The 17280-nt window shown below is 36.3% G+C and overlaps 1 protein-coding gene across 1 annotated transcript; it reads left to right on the forward strand.

Annotated features, from left to right (window-relative positions):
• The first annotated feature begins 9000 nt into the window (after window positions 1–9000).
• LOC110037461 lies at window positions 9001–9936 on the forward strand. Its single transcript, XM_020742119.1, has one exon. The coding sequence runs from the start codon at window positions 9001–9003 to the stop codon at window positions 9934–9936; it is 936 nt and encodes a 311-aa protein (XP_020597778.1).
• The last annotated feature ends 7344 nt before the right edge of the window (window positions 9937–17280 follow it).

Genomic DNA, 17280 nt, shown 5'->3' on the forward strand with positions numbered 1-17280 from the left:
GAAATAGTGTCTAGTTCGAGGTTTGCACCTCTGACTAAGTCTTAGAGACAGAACAAGAACCGGAGAATAGCTAAGATCAAGAAAGTGAAAGCTGCTTAAGTTGTTGCCTCAATTTCTTTAGATGAAGATTAAGAAATTGGATTACCTGAGACCTCCGCTCTCCTAAGAGGGAGCAGGTTTCACCCACTGTCTGCTACTCTTGATGAAGAGAATGTCCAGAAGATCGCTGCTACACCGTCTCAATTCTATTGTCACATTAACCAAATAAAGACTAATGGATTCGTACCATTAATGCGAGTTTGTGTGGTCTTTGAGAAGCTGATGAAGAAAGAAAGATGTTCTGTTGATGAAAGCCTCAATAGGATGGGAGGCACTGTGTCACCCCAATGCGGAAACAGATACTGAAGAACGATAAGTTCATTTCGCAACCTGCAAAAAAATTTGAGAGAAAGAGAGAAGGTTTGCTTCTGCAAACCTCTTGGAGAGTTCGTTCAGATGATCATCGTTTAAGTTTCACCTCTGCCACTCCACGACCGCCTAGGATTTCTGTCATACAGCATTTGGGAGCCCGTGTTCCTCTTGTTTTTGTTGCTGTCCCTTCTATCTACGTTCTTTCCCCAAATTTTAGGGGACGAAATCCCATTAAATATTTTATCGAGCCAGGAATAAGTTTAACCAGGGTACAGTATAAGCCCTTACCGTGGTCAGAAAGATCAAAGAATAGTAAAAGATTACCTATTAAGGTGTCTGGTTCTGACACTAGGGGGTCCACCGGTTCTCAACATATGGATGTCACCAATAAGTCACTCGACCCCAAGATACTTGTATATGAGAAGATGGTGTGGTGACCTAAGGTCGTTGAACCAACACATACAGAAGAGCCCATGATGGAAAATTCCGTATGATGGAAAATTTCAGAGAAAATTCCACATGTGATGTGTTGCCCGCTGCAATCGCAGTTGAAAATTTTGAAAACGTTGCTTGGCAATTGTCACAGATTGATCCTAAGGTGTCTAAAAATGTCCCAATTAAAATAAAACTAGAAAAGCTCAAAAATAACATTAAGCAGTTTTCTAAGGAAAGGGAAGATGAATTGGATGACGAAGAGGATTTAACTGACTATATGGATGAGGATTTTGCCAAGATAAATGTGGTGGAAACCCGAGCATCGTCATCCTTATGAGAGGCACCGGGAGAGGAGAGTGATGTGGAAATATTGCAAAAGATTGTTCAGCAAAAAGATGAGTAGATGGAATACATGTAAGAAACAATGGAAGAAATGATAGCTTCTATTATGACTTTACAAAGCCAACCACAGTCTCCAAAAATAGTACCTGTTGAGGTAAACCAGCCAGAAGTTATACAAGTTGACGATAATAAAAAAGAATCCACTTCTGTTAATAAAGAAGAACAATGTAAGAAAGATCATGTCCAGAATTTGATACCGGAGAAGGACATTAAAAGTATGATAGAACAGCAGGTGAAAGAAACCTTGATACAGTCCAAAGGAGGTGCATCAATTCTAAGGGGTAGACCATATCCTGAATAATTTGATGTCGTGCAATATCCCAAGGGTTTTGTACCACCTCTGTTTAAAACATTTGACAGGAAACCCTCGACAGCATGTGCAACATTTTTGCTCCAGTTGTTGCAATGCAGGAGGGAATGATGCTCTACTCTACCGACAGTTTGTTAGCCTGTCAGGAGTGGCATTTGATTGTTATGCAGAATTACCAAATGGTTCCGTCAAAACGTTCAAGGAATTAGAAGATCTCTTCATTAAACAATTTGTGTGGGCTCCACACCATATCACTGTCGATGATTTAGTGATCCGTTTAAGCATAAAATGCAAACTGCAACTTTAAGAGCAACATGCGATTGAAATCCTGTTAAAAAGTATTCATGGACCAATTGCTTTCCTCCTCAAGAGGTTCACGATTAAAACTTTTAAAAAACTACTCAATAAAGCCGAGAGTCTTCAAGAGGAAGCTAAACAACTTGGTTTCATTGATAATTTGAAAAATAGAGACCCGTAAAAGTCTTCGAGAAAAAGTTTGGGACTGTTACGACTATTAATAAGGGTAAGCAACCATTGGAGATTAAAGTTGAACAATCACAACAAAGTCATCAACCTCCTCAGCAATACCGCACACAATCATCCTAGCAGAGGACTTATCAGACAAATGATAGATTAATTCCTACCCTGACAAAACGTTTGAACAGAGTATATCCTTTTAAAGATGAAGCAGTTGGTAAAATCTTTCGCAATCTGATAATTAAACCGGGATTCAGCTTCCCAGAACCAAAGAAGCCCGATGAGGTTGATAAGAAGGATCACCCATTATATTGCCCATATCATAGAATGATTGGACATACTCTGGAGAATTGCTTTTCTTTCAAGAATTGGTTGCAATAAAATCTCAGGGACCAAAACATAATGATCCCGAAAGAGTATATGAAAGAACCTGGACAAGTTTCAATCAATACAGTTTCAATTGATCCCATTATTTTGATCATTCTTTACGCAGTCGCAGATGTGTGGAATACAATTTGGACAAAGTCTTTAAAGAAAATACTGAATCAAATTTAGAGTACCTCAGTACAATCTGCAATTTTAGATTAAGAACCTGTTAAGTCAGTATTGTCGATTATGGTAGAAGAAGATTCGAAGAAGACTGAAAAACCCATCGAAAAGCCAAAATGTGAAATGAAACTCAAACGTCCAAGATTAGTTACTACGGATTTGGGATAGAAATCTCTCAAACCACTAACCTTGTATGATTTCTTCTTTGCTCCACCAAGGTCACGTAATACTATGGAATTTGACTTTGGCTACATTCTGACTATTTCTGTTGATGGTATAATTAGGGATGACTCACCTAATCCCGATACTAATCTCAATCTTTCTGATGATTCTCAAATCGTACAGAGTTCTAACATGTGTGAAGGTAAGCCAGGAGAAAATATTGATGATAATAATTATGATTCAGAAGATGATACACCCATCTTTGAATTTCATGGATCGCCAATTGCGATAGAGTTGGAGTCTTTGGATTCGGAAGGAATCCTAGAAGAATCAATTATTCCAGCTCATGTAGAGGAAGTTCCAAAGTCAATTCATGATTCAGAAGAAGTGACAGAACTGAATTTGAGAAGCGAAAAAGTATTACCTCCGAGAATGGGTCCAAAGGATGCAATGAAACAAACAATTATTCAGGATAACCCGGTCCCACCAATCGATGAAATACCTGTCCAAAAAGGACATGAGAAAACAAGCATTAAGGTGAACTATAATGTAATAGCCCATCTTAGGAAATTACCTGCTAAGTTGAGTATATACGATGCCTTAATCCTATCAAAGGAAATGAGAGAGGCTTTAATAAAAGCTTTGCTAGATCCAGAAATATGTTTAACTCAACTTGCTAGTACTTCCTCGGATGAGGTTTGTTCATTAAGAGAACAATCATAAATGATGATTTGCTACTTGGGACCACTGATCATAATCGTCCGTTGTACATTTCTGTCAACATCGGCAACTTCATGCTCTCCAGAGAATTAGTGGATCAAGGGGCATCCATTAATATAATGAGTTTACGAACTTTGGTGTATTTGGACATAGACGCAAGATAATTGACTGCTGATAAGATGATGTAAAGAGGCTTTAACCAGAAAGGGAAAAGAGCTCTTGGATCAATTACATTACTAATTAGAATTGGAGAATTAGTAACAACTGCGTATCATTGATTCTGAGACTTTGTTCAATGCTCTCTTGGGCCGACCATGGATTCATGAGAACAGTTTAGTTCCTTCATCACTACACCAATGCATAAAAGTTTGTTTGGAAGGACAATAATATTGTATAAAGGGAGATCAACAACCGTTTTCGATTCATTAAATATGCATTCATGAAGATGTCAATTACTATACTCTTTTGAAAATGAATGTTACTCTTCAAGATGATATTATAAGAAACATAAAGGGTCCAGAAGATATACAAAGACATGGTCATCTGATACCTATTGAACAATCTCTTATTACCCCTTTACAACAAGAAGGTGAGAGTTCCTCTAGAACTCGTATTTGAGGTTGAGGCCGGGGACAAGGTCGCGGAAGAAACAATAAAATTGTCGAGCAAAAGAGTCCAATCATCAACATTAGTTTGGAAGACAGTTTTGAAGATGAAAAAATAAGGAAAAGCGTAACAACGATTAACCAAAAGAAACCTCTTTTTGAAATTGATTTAGAAGACGAAGAGAAACATGATTATGGTTCAATGTACGATCGGATTAATCGCTATGTACAAACTATGACCCTCACCCCGATTTCTACTCATAAAATTTAGGGTCAGATGGTCAAAGAAGTACATAGTGCAGGTATGAAAGCAATTAAGTTTCATCATGGTTCTTCATCCTCTATTTCTGAAATCAATGTAGAACTAGAAGATGAGCTTTCTTCCGAGTTAATGGAATTACCTGTTGATTGGTACTCGCCTTGTGTTCAAAATTTTGCTCAGCGCGGTTTGGTACCTAAGCAATGGTCAAAAAATCAATCACAATACTTTGAGAAACTTTGGAATAATGATAATCAAGCCTTTAATTCCAAACAATGTCTTGGATTCGGCATGGTAGAGTCTGTTGATGATACAGAATTTTGTTTAGTTGTTACTAATGGACATGAAAAAGATTATTTGGAAGTTCTGAACAACTATGAAGAGTCTATAATTGAGTTTGCCCCACCTGAATTGGAACAAGTGATTAAATCAATAGCAGATGAGTTACAAGAAATTATCCTGGCTACCGAAAAGGAACCGAGGCCAATTTTTATTAGCTCTCTACTTGGTGAAGAAGAATCTATAAATATGATTAAGCTGTTGACAAAGTTCAAAGAATGTTTCACTTGGAGTTATGAGGAAATGCCCGGATTGGCGCTAGAAGTTGCAGTACACAAACTGAGCCTAGATCCTACCGCTACTCCACTTAAGCAAGCTTCAAGAAGAATGCGTCTTGATATTGAACAACAAGTTATAAATGAAGTCAAGAAGTTAATAGATGAGGAAGAACAATATCTTACGTGTTTGGCTAGTATAATACCAGTTAAGAATAAAAATGGACAAATTCATATCTGTGTGGACTTCAAAGATTTGAATAAAGCATGACCAAAAGTTGAGTTTCCTCTTCCAATCCCAGAATTGATGGTGGATATTGCATCATCTCATGAAATTTTCTCTTGATGGATGGATTGTCTGGGTATAATCAAATAAAAATGGCTCCAGAAGATAAAAGATTTACCGCTTTCCGAATGCAAATTGGAGTTTATTGTTATACCGTAATGACTTTCGGATTGAAGAACGCTATTCCAACATACCAACGAGTGATGACAAGGATCTTTGCTGAACTCATTCATAATTAAGTGGAATGTTATGTGGATGATTTAGTCATCAAAAGCAAGCAAAAAGAAGATCATTTGTACAATTTGAGAATTTTCTTTGAATGGCTACGACAATTTAACCTTAAAATGAATCCCCTAAAGTGCGCCTTTGGCATTACCTTCGAGTGTGACTTCTGGGAAATTTTTAGGGTTTTTTGTTCACCACCGCAGGATTGAGATTGACCCAGGTAAGATTAAAGCCATCTTGGAAATACCACCCCCTAAAATTTAAAACAATTACGATATTTCAAGGGAGGCTGGCGTAATTAAGACTCTTTATCTCTAACTTGTCAAGTAGTTGTCATGTAAATGTCAACCTTTTTCTATGTTGACTAAAAAGGATGCAAAGTTTACTTAGGATAATAAATGTCAACGCGCTTTCAAGAGCATTAAGCAATGTCTAACGATACCTCTTGTCTTGGCAGCACCTATTTTGGGCAGACCTTTAATACTTTATACCGCAACTTTGGATGACTCCCTCGGAGCTCTCTTAGCCCAAGTCAACGACGAAGGAAAAGAGAATGCTCTTTATTACTTAAGCCATTGTTTAATTCTACAAAAAATGAGATATCCTCCGATCGAGAGACATTGTTTGGCTTTAATCTTCGCAGTTCATAAACTCCGTCATTACATGCTTTCTCACAAAGTCAACCTTATCTTGAAGTTTAATTAGTTGCAATATTTAATGACCCGACCAATGCTTTCAGGTAGGTTAGCAAGATGGGCCATGGTATTTTTGCAATTTAATATAACTTTTGTTCCACTCCAAGCTGTGAAAGGACAGATTTTAGTAGACTTCCTAGCAGGACACCCATTACCGGCTAGTTCCCCTCTCAATGATGATTTGCCAGATGAACAGATAATGGACGTGGAAAATTCTAAGACTCAACGTTTGGAACTATATTTTGATGGAGCTTCTTCAGCACAAAGAGATAAAGAATTGCAAACAATAATACCTGGTAAAGCAGGGATTGGATTAATCTTCATTACACCGGAAAAGGGGATGTTAAGGTATTCTTATCATTTGACAGAACCGTGTACGAATAACGAAGCAGAGTACGAAGCGTTGATAACAGGGTTACAATTAGCAATATTAATGAGTATAACTAACATTAATATTTAAGGAGATTCACAGTTGGTCATTCAACAGATTGCTGGGCAATACAGAATTTTGAATCCCAAATTGGAACAATATCATCGTTATACAATGAAATTATTAGAATAGATTCCAGACGTGACAATATGTAGAATCCCAAGGGAAGAAAATACTCTCGCAGATGCTTTGACTAAACTTACCAAGGAATTTGCATGTCCACAAGAAGATTCCATTAAGATCACTGTTCAAGGACTTCAGATTTTGTCCCAGATTGATGTAGATACTTTGGATAAATTGGGTAAAGAGAAAATAGTATGACAACTACCGAAATTGTAGAAGACTGGTGTCAACCTTGCACATAATATTTACAAACAGGAAAGCTGCCAGATGATAAGTCAGTAGCATATTAAATAAAAAAGAGAGCTCTATCATATGCTTTAATAGATAATGTTCTTTACCGAAGATCTTTCGACCAAATGTGATTGAGGTGCTTGAATGCTATAAAAGCTCAATAAAACATTAAAGAGGTACACTCAGGACTTTGTGGCACTCGTCAGTAAAGTCTGAAGATGAAAATGAAATTAAAAGACTAGGATATTACTGGACCGCGATGATGACCGACTGTATGAAATTTGCCAAAAGTTGTCACCAATGCTAAGTACATGGAGTGGTCTTACATCACCCCCCAAATGTGTTACACCCGACAGTTGCGTCATGGCCATTTGAATGTTAGGTCAATTATGTGGTGGGTCCTATAGACCCTCCATCTTCAATGGGACATCGATTCATCCTAGCCGCTACTGATTACTTCTCAAAGTGGGCAGAAGCAATACCGTTGAGAGAAGTAAGAGCATTACATGTCTTCAGTTCTTCAAGTACCAAATTGTCTATCGTTTCGGAATACCACGTAGAATTATCTCAGACAACGGGTCTTCATTAAAACGCATGAAGATTAATACTTTTTTCAGAAGACACGGAATTGAATGGCGTTATTCTACAATTTATTGTCTGAGAGCTAATGGATTGGCCGAGGTTTTTAATAAGACTCTCATCCAAATTCTAAAAAAGACCTTGGATGAAAACAAAAGGAATTGGCACGAGCAGTTATTAGAAGCCTTATGGGCCTATAGAACTACGTTCAGAACTCCAACCCAGTCTCAACCCAGTCTACCCAGTCTACACCTTACGCTCTTGTGTATGGGTCTGAGGCTATGTTACCGTTAGAAGTTCAACTTCCTTCTCTCAGAGTTATCGTTGCCAACAAAATCACTACTGAAGAAAATGCCAAATTATGACTGGAAGAATTAGATAGTTTGGAAGGAAAACAATTGGTAGCACAATAAAATTTGGAATTGTATCGAGCCAAGATGATTCAAGCACATGACAAATTGGTCCGCCCCAGGACTTTTAAAGTTGGTGATTTGGTTCTTGTCCTTAGAAGACCTATCCTTGCACATCGCAAGATAAGAGGTAAATTTGAACCAACCTGGGAAGGACCGTTCGTGGTCATGATTGAAAGGGTTTACTCTGGAGGAGCATACCAATTGATAAATTGTCAAGGAGAACGACCTATGCTTCTTATTAATGGACGATATCTGAAGAAATACTTTGCGTCATGATGTTTCGAAAGAGCAAACTTTAGAAATAAAGTCTTGTTCTTAGAAACATCGATGTTCTAGTTGCAAAGGGGTTCAAACATAAATTTGCAATAAAAAATTTTGGAATAATAAAAAAAAACTAATTTTGCAATATATTTTATATATATAACTTGATTTATGACTTTTTTATTGTTTTGTTTTTTTCACCTTTCTTATTTCATGTTAGTTCGATCATAAAAAAAAAATAAACTTAATACGTGTATACAGGTATGTATATATATATACATAAATATAAATTAAGATATGTACATAAGAAATACATTTTGTAATATACATGTATATAAATATATATATATATTTATATAAATCATTAAAATATAAAAATTTTTATATTGTTCTTGCTTAAAAGCCCGGTATGACATACTGATCGTTTTCCTATTTTAATGCACGAGAATGTCAGGAGAAAGACTGATCTTCACATTCAAAAATGGCATTGGTTTTGCCCTTGATAAGACAAAATTTGAAGGAGCGGTGGTTGAATTTGATTTCAACTTCGATTAAATCGAGCTAGACTACGAAAGCTCAGCATAACTGTGGTGAACAAAGATGAATTTTGTAAGCAGAGGCCTGTGCTAAAATTCAACAATATAGAAATTAGAAAGAATTGATAAGGCTGAATAAAGCAATGCTGCAATTAATCGGATGAAGTCAATAATAATGGCCTCTAAGGGCTAGCTTGTTGGTGCTACTCCTACTGATGATCAGCCGGAAGGTAAGGAAACACTTACTCGTACGCAGAAGAGGAATTGAAATCGCCGTATCCATAAGATGCTAGAACAATCGAAAGAACAAGGGGAAGACAAAGATACAATTGCTCAGATGGCGATCAAATTAAAAGGGAAAACCCCAGATCAGCCAGTTGAAATGCCACCTCAACCCATGAAAACTGGAGGAGGGGTGATTTTAAAGGAAAAAGAGATTGAGGAAAGAATCATGCAAGTTGAACCTTATATTCCCCAATTTGTGAACATGACACGTCCTTTGCAGATCATTCCAGAGCACGAATTGGAGAAATATGAAAAGGTGAGAAAGCAAAATTTTGATCACTTTCAAAGGTTTCAGGGCAAGTATGTTAATATACTTGAAGGGTTGGAACTGCACACCAATGTGTTCACCAGCAGTGAACAGGAGGACATTGTAGAAGTGTTTTTCTTGGAGCGAGAAATGGGTCGTGCTGGTCGGCTAAGAAGAAGGACATATTTTGAGCCGAGAAAATGGAAACGGGGTGAAGGAAGAGTTACGATCCAATACGATTGCTGTTACAATTTTACCAAAAATAAAGAAGGAAATCCTCCCAGAATAATTCGTCATGATGAGGTTGACCCGTTACCATCATTCATCAAAAGAACAATCAAACGATTGGTGACCTGGCATATACTTCCAGCAGATTGTATCCCAAACAGCTGTATAGTTAATATCTACGAAGCTGGTGACTACATTCCTCCACACATCGATCATCATGATTTTGCAAGGCCATTCTGCACGATATCATTTATAAATAAATGCAACATCATGTTTGGAATAGAAATTCAAATTATTGGTGATGGAGAATTTCAAGGTTCCGTAGAAATTCCTTTGCCTGTGGGCTCTGTGTTGATCTTAATGGGAAACAACACTGATGTGGCCAAACACTGCATCCCTGGAGTGCAATATCTGAGGGTTTCAATAACCCTCAGAATGATGAATGAGGATAAGGTACCATTCCGGTTCAGACCTGATCCTGAGATCGAGAACTTGCAGCCTTTTGAGTTGTAAGTTGTTTAAAGACAACACACCTCAATATATATCTAGGAGAGATCGTTTCTATTTTTCTGATGATATGTTAGAAAGTGAGGCTAGTCCATATAAAGACTTCTATTTCAACATAACTGCCGATGACAAAATACATTTAGATGATACACAAGACTGGATTCAATCATGTGTCTTCAGTATTGATGAATAAGAAAGTATTTTGATATATGAACTAACACAGTAATGATTCCAGAGGATGTTTTGATTACATGAAATCAAACAACATTGTATTCGACAATAGATTATATTCATTATATAACAGTTGGAAGATAATATATTGGAACTTCTTTTCGCAGATTGTGAATGCAGATTTGGGCAATTGATTGAGAAGATAAATAAATTTGATTTGCCCTAATTCTGAGAAAGGTTAGCAAGCAAAGAACGATATATATATATATATAATATAATAATCATCATGAAAATTCAAAAGAAATTTTTTGCTTAACTATTCCCTTTTGTCACAAATTGATCGTTTCTATATTTTCTTGGGTTTGATTTCCTCTCTCACAATTTTGCAAACCTTCACATGTTTCGACATTCCTCTTACACTCTCACTTCGAGGTCAGTACCTAAATTCTAATTCCCTCCTTTCGAGGTCGGTACCTAAATTCTGATTCACTTTTAGAGATTGATACCCAAATTTCAACTCTCATTTCGGGGTCAGTACCTAAATTCTGATTCCCTCTCTTTGAGGTCAGTACCTAATTTCTGATTCTCTTTTTGAGGTTGATACTCAAATTTCACCTCTCATTTACCTAAATTCTGATTCCCCCTCTTTGAGGTCGGTACCTAAATTTTTATTCTCTTTTCGAGGTTGATACCCAAATTTCAACTCTCATTTCTGGGTCAGTACCTAAATTCTAATTCCCTCTCTTCGAGGTCGGTACCTAAATTTTAATTCCCTTTTCGAGGTTGATACCCAAATTTCAACTCTCATTTTAGGTCCAGTACCTAAATTCTGATTCCCTCTCTTCGAGGTCGGTACCTAAATTCCGATTCTGTTTTCGAGGTTCATACCAAAATTTCAACCTTCATTTTGGGGTCAGTACCTAAATTTTGATTTCCTCTCTTCAAGGTCGGTACCTAAATTCCGATTCTCTTTTCAAGGTTGATACCCAAATTTCAACTTTTATTTCGGGGTCAGTACCTAAATTTTGATTTCCTCTCTTCGAGGTCAGTACCTAAATTCTGATGCTCTTTTTCAGGTTGATAAGAAAATTTCAACTCTCATTTCGGGGTCAGTACCAAAATTCTGATTCCCTCTCTTCAAGGTCGGTACCTAAATTTTGATTCTCTTTTCAAGGTTGATACCCAAATTTCAACTCTTATTTCAGGGTCAGTACCTAAATTCAAATTCCCTCTCTTTGAGGTCGGTACCTAAATTTTGATTCTCTTTTCGAGGTTGATACCCAAATTTCAACTCTCATTTCGGGGTCAGTACCTAAATAATGATTCCCCTTGATCAGCTCTTGAGTTGGATATGAGTCCCCGTGCTTTCGTCCTCAATCTGATCTTTCTCGTTATTACTTAGGTTGGATGTGAGTCCCAGTGCTTTCCTCCCTAATGTAGCAAATATATTTTCCTTGTCACTACTTAGGCTGGATGTGAGTCCCAATGGTTTCCTCCCTAATGTAGCAAATATATTTTCCTTTTCACTAGCTAGGTTGGATGTGAGTCCCAATGCCTTCCTTCCTAGAGTGACATATATTCTACTATCGCATCTTAACTCGGATATAACTTCCCTAGCAGTATTCCGAGTTGATATAGTCTTCCTGCTTCACTTATTTCTCTAAATCCTTTGGGATAATATTTAATCCTGATTCTCCTTCCACACATTCTTTGATATTATTGTCAAATGTTGAATCTTCCTTTTGCACATATCTCAAAAGCAATTTAAAAATTCAAATTCATGACAGCCATTTCAAGATATGCTGGCCAATCCCCAACAAAAATCCTATTCTATCTCAATTCGAACTTGACATTCGATTTGTCCCAAGTTTGGTTATTTGGACATTCTTGAGGAATTGGGTTGATCATTTTGGTCAACGCCAACAGGCGCGTCGTGCTTGTGTAGCACACCACACCTATTGGGGGTCCATTTGTTGATCTCATTTTTGAGGTCTTCTTTTCCCTTCTCTAGCTACCCTAGGATCTAGCCTTAAGATCTCCCAATTTTGACCCTCTTAGAGGACTGGATTGGGACACACCCTCCTTAGAAATTTAAGCCATTTCTTCACTCCTTGCAATTTCATATGGACGATTTCAGATCTTCAATATTTGATTCTGTCGATCAAAAAGCTGACATATTGAAGCTCAAATTGAGCTTCTATAGAAATTTGAAAGACATTGGTAAACACTGTGACGTGCGCGACATTTGAGTTGTCACTACGAGCATCGTATTTAGCTTTGGTTGTTGCATATGCGAGTACCGATCAATTTTTTTTATCTTACTCGTTAAACGACTTTGATCAAGTCAAAACAATTTTATTTGACGTGGCGCACGTGAATCGAAGTTAATTTGGCACGATCATCGATGAATTTGTCCGGATAAATTTGAATGATAAAACGAACTACGTCGTTGCGTCCAGGACGTCAATTTTAGCTAGGGAGGACACCCATTTCGTTAGGGCATCGTGCACGAGTAAATCACACACAATTCTTTATTTTTTACATTATCTTTAAAAAAAATTTATTTAGTAAAATTTTCTTTTATATAAAAGATATTTTATAAATTTTTTTTTATCCTTCTCACATGCGCTCCCCTTTCTTTTGGGATCGAAATATGCCCTAGCCCTTTGTTCTTCCCTGCCAAGCGATGGCCCTACTTCCAGTTTCTCCGGTCACCATATTCCTCTCCGGTGGCGGCTTACCTTCTCCTCCGGTCATAACTGCCGTTCACTTTATTGTAATGGATTTTCCCACCTAAACGAGTCTGGTAACCTTCTTGTTCTTGAATTTGAACGTTCTCTTGAGCCCTGGCCCCCTCGATGGCTATAAATACCCCTTTATGGGAAGCATTTGAGGGATTTTCTTTATTTTTCCTTGGAAGTTTTGGAAGAGATATAGTGCTACAATTTTTTTTTCCTGTTTGGAAGCGTTCTTTCTTGCAATTTCTTGTCCACCCTCTCCTTTCTTAATTTAGCAAGAAATTCAGGTTAGAGGTTATTGGTTTTGAGATTTGGATGTTTTAAGTCTTGTTTTGATGGCTTGATGCTGTGATTCTATCTTGATGGAAATATTTAGAGCTACTTTCTCTATTCTTATGCTACTCTAATTCAAACATGTTTAGGGATTATGTTCTTTTATTTTATTTTTAAATAGATTTGAGGGTTTGTTTTCCATGATCTTCTTGCTACCCTCATTCAAAATATATAGAAGTTTATATTTAATTCTTGTGAACTTATTTGGGGCTCGGGTTTTGATCTCTTTGCTGCCCTATTCAAGTGCATATGTTGAATCTCTCTTTTTGATTTCTTGAAGAAGATTTAGGGCTGATTATTTTGTTCCTTTGCTGCTTTAATTGGAAACATGTTGGAGCTCTCTTTTTTATGTCTTGAAGAAGATTTAGGGCTGATTATTTTGTTCCTTTGGTGCTTTAATTGAAAACATGTTGGAGCTCTCTTTTCGAGTTCTTGATGAAGATTAGTGGCTGATTACTTTGTTCCTTCGCTGCTTTAATTGGAAATATGTTGGAAATTACCTTTCGAGTTCTAGTTGAAGATTTTGGGTTGATTATTTTGTCTTCTTATTGCCTTATTCAAATACATCTATTGGAGGTTTCTCTTGGGTTTAAATATTAGTTTGAAGTTGTATTTTTGCTCTTTCTTATTATCTTGTTCGAGCATATGTTGGAAACTCTTTTCCTTTAATATGAGAGGTCAATTAAGGGGTCAGGTTTCTGCGTTTCTTGTTGCCCCTATTCACATGTATATTAGAGACATATTGTTGAATTTTGAACATTTATTTTGAAGCTGATTTTTGTACTTCTTGATTTTCCCATTTGAATAAATACACTGGAAATCATATCTTGGTTTTAAAATATAGTTTGAAAACCATGGTTCTTAGCTTTCCTTGCTGCCTTTTTCAAAAATAAGTTGGGAAATGGTATTTTAACTTTGAAATTTATTTAAGAGCCACGGTTTTGCTTCTTGCTGCCCTTTTATTCGAGTATGAACATTGAAAATATTTTGGTGCTTTGAGTAACTGTATGGGGGCTCGGTTTTTGCTCTCTTTGTTTCCCTTTGTTTAAATACATGATGAAAACCACTTTTATTACTTGAGATGCATGTGGGGGCTCGGTTTATGCATTCTTTATTTCCCCTTGTTCAAACACCTGCTGGAATATACTTTTATGGCTCGAAAATATACACTTGGGGCTCCGTTTTGATGCTTCTTGCTGCCTTCCTTGTTCAAATACTTACTGGAATTCATTTTTATGATTTGAGATATATACTTGAGACCCAAATTTTGTCCCTTTTGCTGCCCTTTGTTCGAGGATATATTGAAAACCTTCCCTTAACTTTGAGAGTTAATTTTAAATGCTATAATCTCTATTTTCACATGGAAAATTTAAAGGAGTATGCAATAATCTTATGTACAGCTTCACAATTTGAGCTTAAAGGTAGAAAGTGGATGCTATAGAAATGCTTAAATAGATACTTCTCTCATTTCTCTTGATATGGAATGTACAAAATCTTGTTGGATGAGCATATGAAATATTGAGGTGGCCTATTAACAGGCGATGATGCAAAGAACCATTTGACAACTTAGTTTATAGCTGAAATATAAAATCAATACTCAATTAGTGTGATGCCCTTTCATCCCTACATCGTCAACAGCTCTAACCCCTCTCAAAGTGCCTGAGAATTGGTATTTAGAAAAGAGCAAGTACTACGAATCTTTGCATAGATACTACACTTAGGAAAGAACAGATACTACGGGTTTTACACAGATATTACACTTGCGCAAGAAATAGATACTAAACTCACATACACACTATACAGTTCATACAGATATTGCGCCCTGCACAACAGATACTACATTTCACATATACATACACTACACTTTGATGAGTTTAGATACTACATTTCACATCACATACACTACACTTTGATGAGTTCAGATACTACATTTCACATACACATACACTACAACTTGATGAGTTCAAATACTATTTCACGTATAGGTACACCACACTTTGAGGTGTTCAGATACTACTCCGTTCACATATTCTTTAAACAATAGAGTCTAGGGTTGTCTGATTATGTATGATTATAGAGGTGATACGTTGGTGGCATCTAGTTGATGTTGATAGGTTGACCACGATATATCAGTTGCTTGTGGGATCGACATAAAGAGAAAAGGGGTCTGGTCTGAGCCTATCCCCAAATTGAAATCTAATATCCCATCTTGAGACTTTCATATGCTCATCATTTAACTTTTCTTTTATAATCTTCAAATGTTTACCTAACCCCTTTATATTATGCAATTGTAATATGTTTTATAGCATCGCGAGACTTAATCAGGTACACTTAGTTATTTCAGTTTTATTCCTTTACTGCACATTTTTTTTATTATTATTGCATAGTCTTTCCTTTCTTTATATTGCTTCATTTTCATAATTTTCCTCTAGTCTTTTCCTATTATAGTACGTCACTACATAGTTGTTTCTTTCTTATATTATATTGCACTATAAACATTCTCCTACATTCAAATTTTTAAATACAATTTCTTTTAGTATGTTTATACAGTCTCCTAGGATAGACCTTTCGAGGCATAATTTTCTCTCTTATTCCTCTCTTCTTCTCTGGACAAGTCGATAACGTTGTTGATTGGCGATTCATCTCCAGGCAGCAATCGAGACTATGAAAGATGGTGGCAGAAGGAATTTCAACCGAGTTTTGATAGATTTAAATAGCATACCTATAGGACACTGAGATCGTTCGTCTGGCGTAACATAAACCCTCGCATTATCTTTAGGACTTTCTATGATTTTTATATCGTAAGATATAAGTTCTAAGCTTTTTAGGATTCCGAGGTCGTCATTTAGTACGACATAAATCGTCACATTTTTTCGTACTATTTGCATATGACGTGCAGATACAAGTTCCGAACATCTAAATAATTTGCAGGATTGAAACATCAAATAATTTCTCTTTCAAAGATGTAAAGTCAAACCGTAGATTAGTTTGAGATGTCACTGAATATTCTTCAGTATCTTTGACATCTCTTACTTTTCTTTCCTTTGGATTCTGGAAATAACTGTTCCTATTTGAACCTATCACATTTGACTTTTCCTATGAACAATCGTGGAAACTTGAACATTTAATTCTTGAAGACGAAACATCTGATCATTATCGAGAGTTTTCATAGGTGATTTCAGTTATCTAAGATGTAATTAACTATAGAGGCTTGCTTCTATAGGGAATTTAAGAACCCAGATTAATCTAAGCCCTATCTAATTTGTGTAAACCCTATCTAATTTGTGTATTAGGTAGGGTAATTTGTTGGCTATAAATTTTGCAGACCAAAATAGAGTCATAAACTTTTAAGTTTAGATAGTTAAGCCTACTAATAAGTGATATGTTCATCTTTAAAGATGATATATCAATTATGGTATCGTGCTCAACTATTTAAACTATTAGATATATGAGGTCTATCTGGTCTCATCATTTTCCAAAAATAAGAATACCATTTTCACAAAATCAAAATTACATTATATATATATATATTAAATTCTAAATTTTAATTTTAAAATCTTATTTTTAACAAAAAAATAGCTCACAACCGAGATTCTGACAAAGAAAGATGAAGACTCAGAAGAATCACAAAGATGAGGTCATTCAACTCCGCTTCAATGATCTTCCATCACTCCCTTACAACGAGATGGTCAAAGTTTTTTTGTTCGCGCACTCGAGGTCGAGGCCCGGTACGTGGACGAGGAGGGATCAATTTAATAGTTTAACAGACTAGACCAACCATCAACATTGGTGATGAAGACAGTTTTGAAGATGAGATAATGATGACAAGACGGAAGAGACCTCAGTACGAGATATCCCTCGAAGATACAGAAAAAAATGAATATGAAAAAATGTATGATCGGATAAACAGCTAGGTGAATGCTATGACCCTCACTCCGATTCTCCCTCAAAAGGTCTAGAGTTTAGATGTCAAGGAAGTCCATAGAGTTGGTTCAAAGCCGATCAAATTTTACCGTTCTTCTACCTCTGCTAGTTCTAAAAATCATGTAAATTTGGATGATGATCCTAATGAATTAATGGAATTACTTTTTTGTTAATTTTTGCCTTG

The sequence above is a fragment of the Phalaenopsis equestris genome, unplaced genomic scaffold, assembly GCF_001263595.1.
Source record: "Phalaenopsis equestris unplaced genomic scaffold, ASM126359v1 Scaffold219734, whole genome shotgun sequence".
NCBI classification, from domain to species: Eukaryota; Viridiplantae; Streptophyta; class Magnoliopsida; order Asparagales; family Orchidaceae; genus Phalaenopsis; species Phalaenopsis equestris.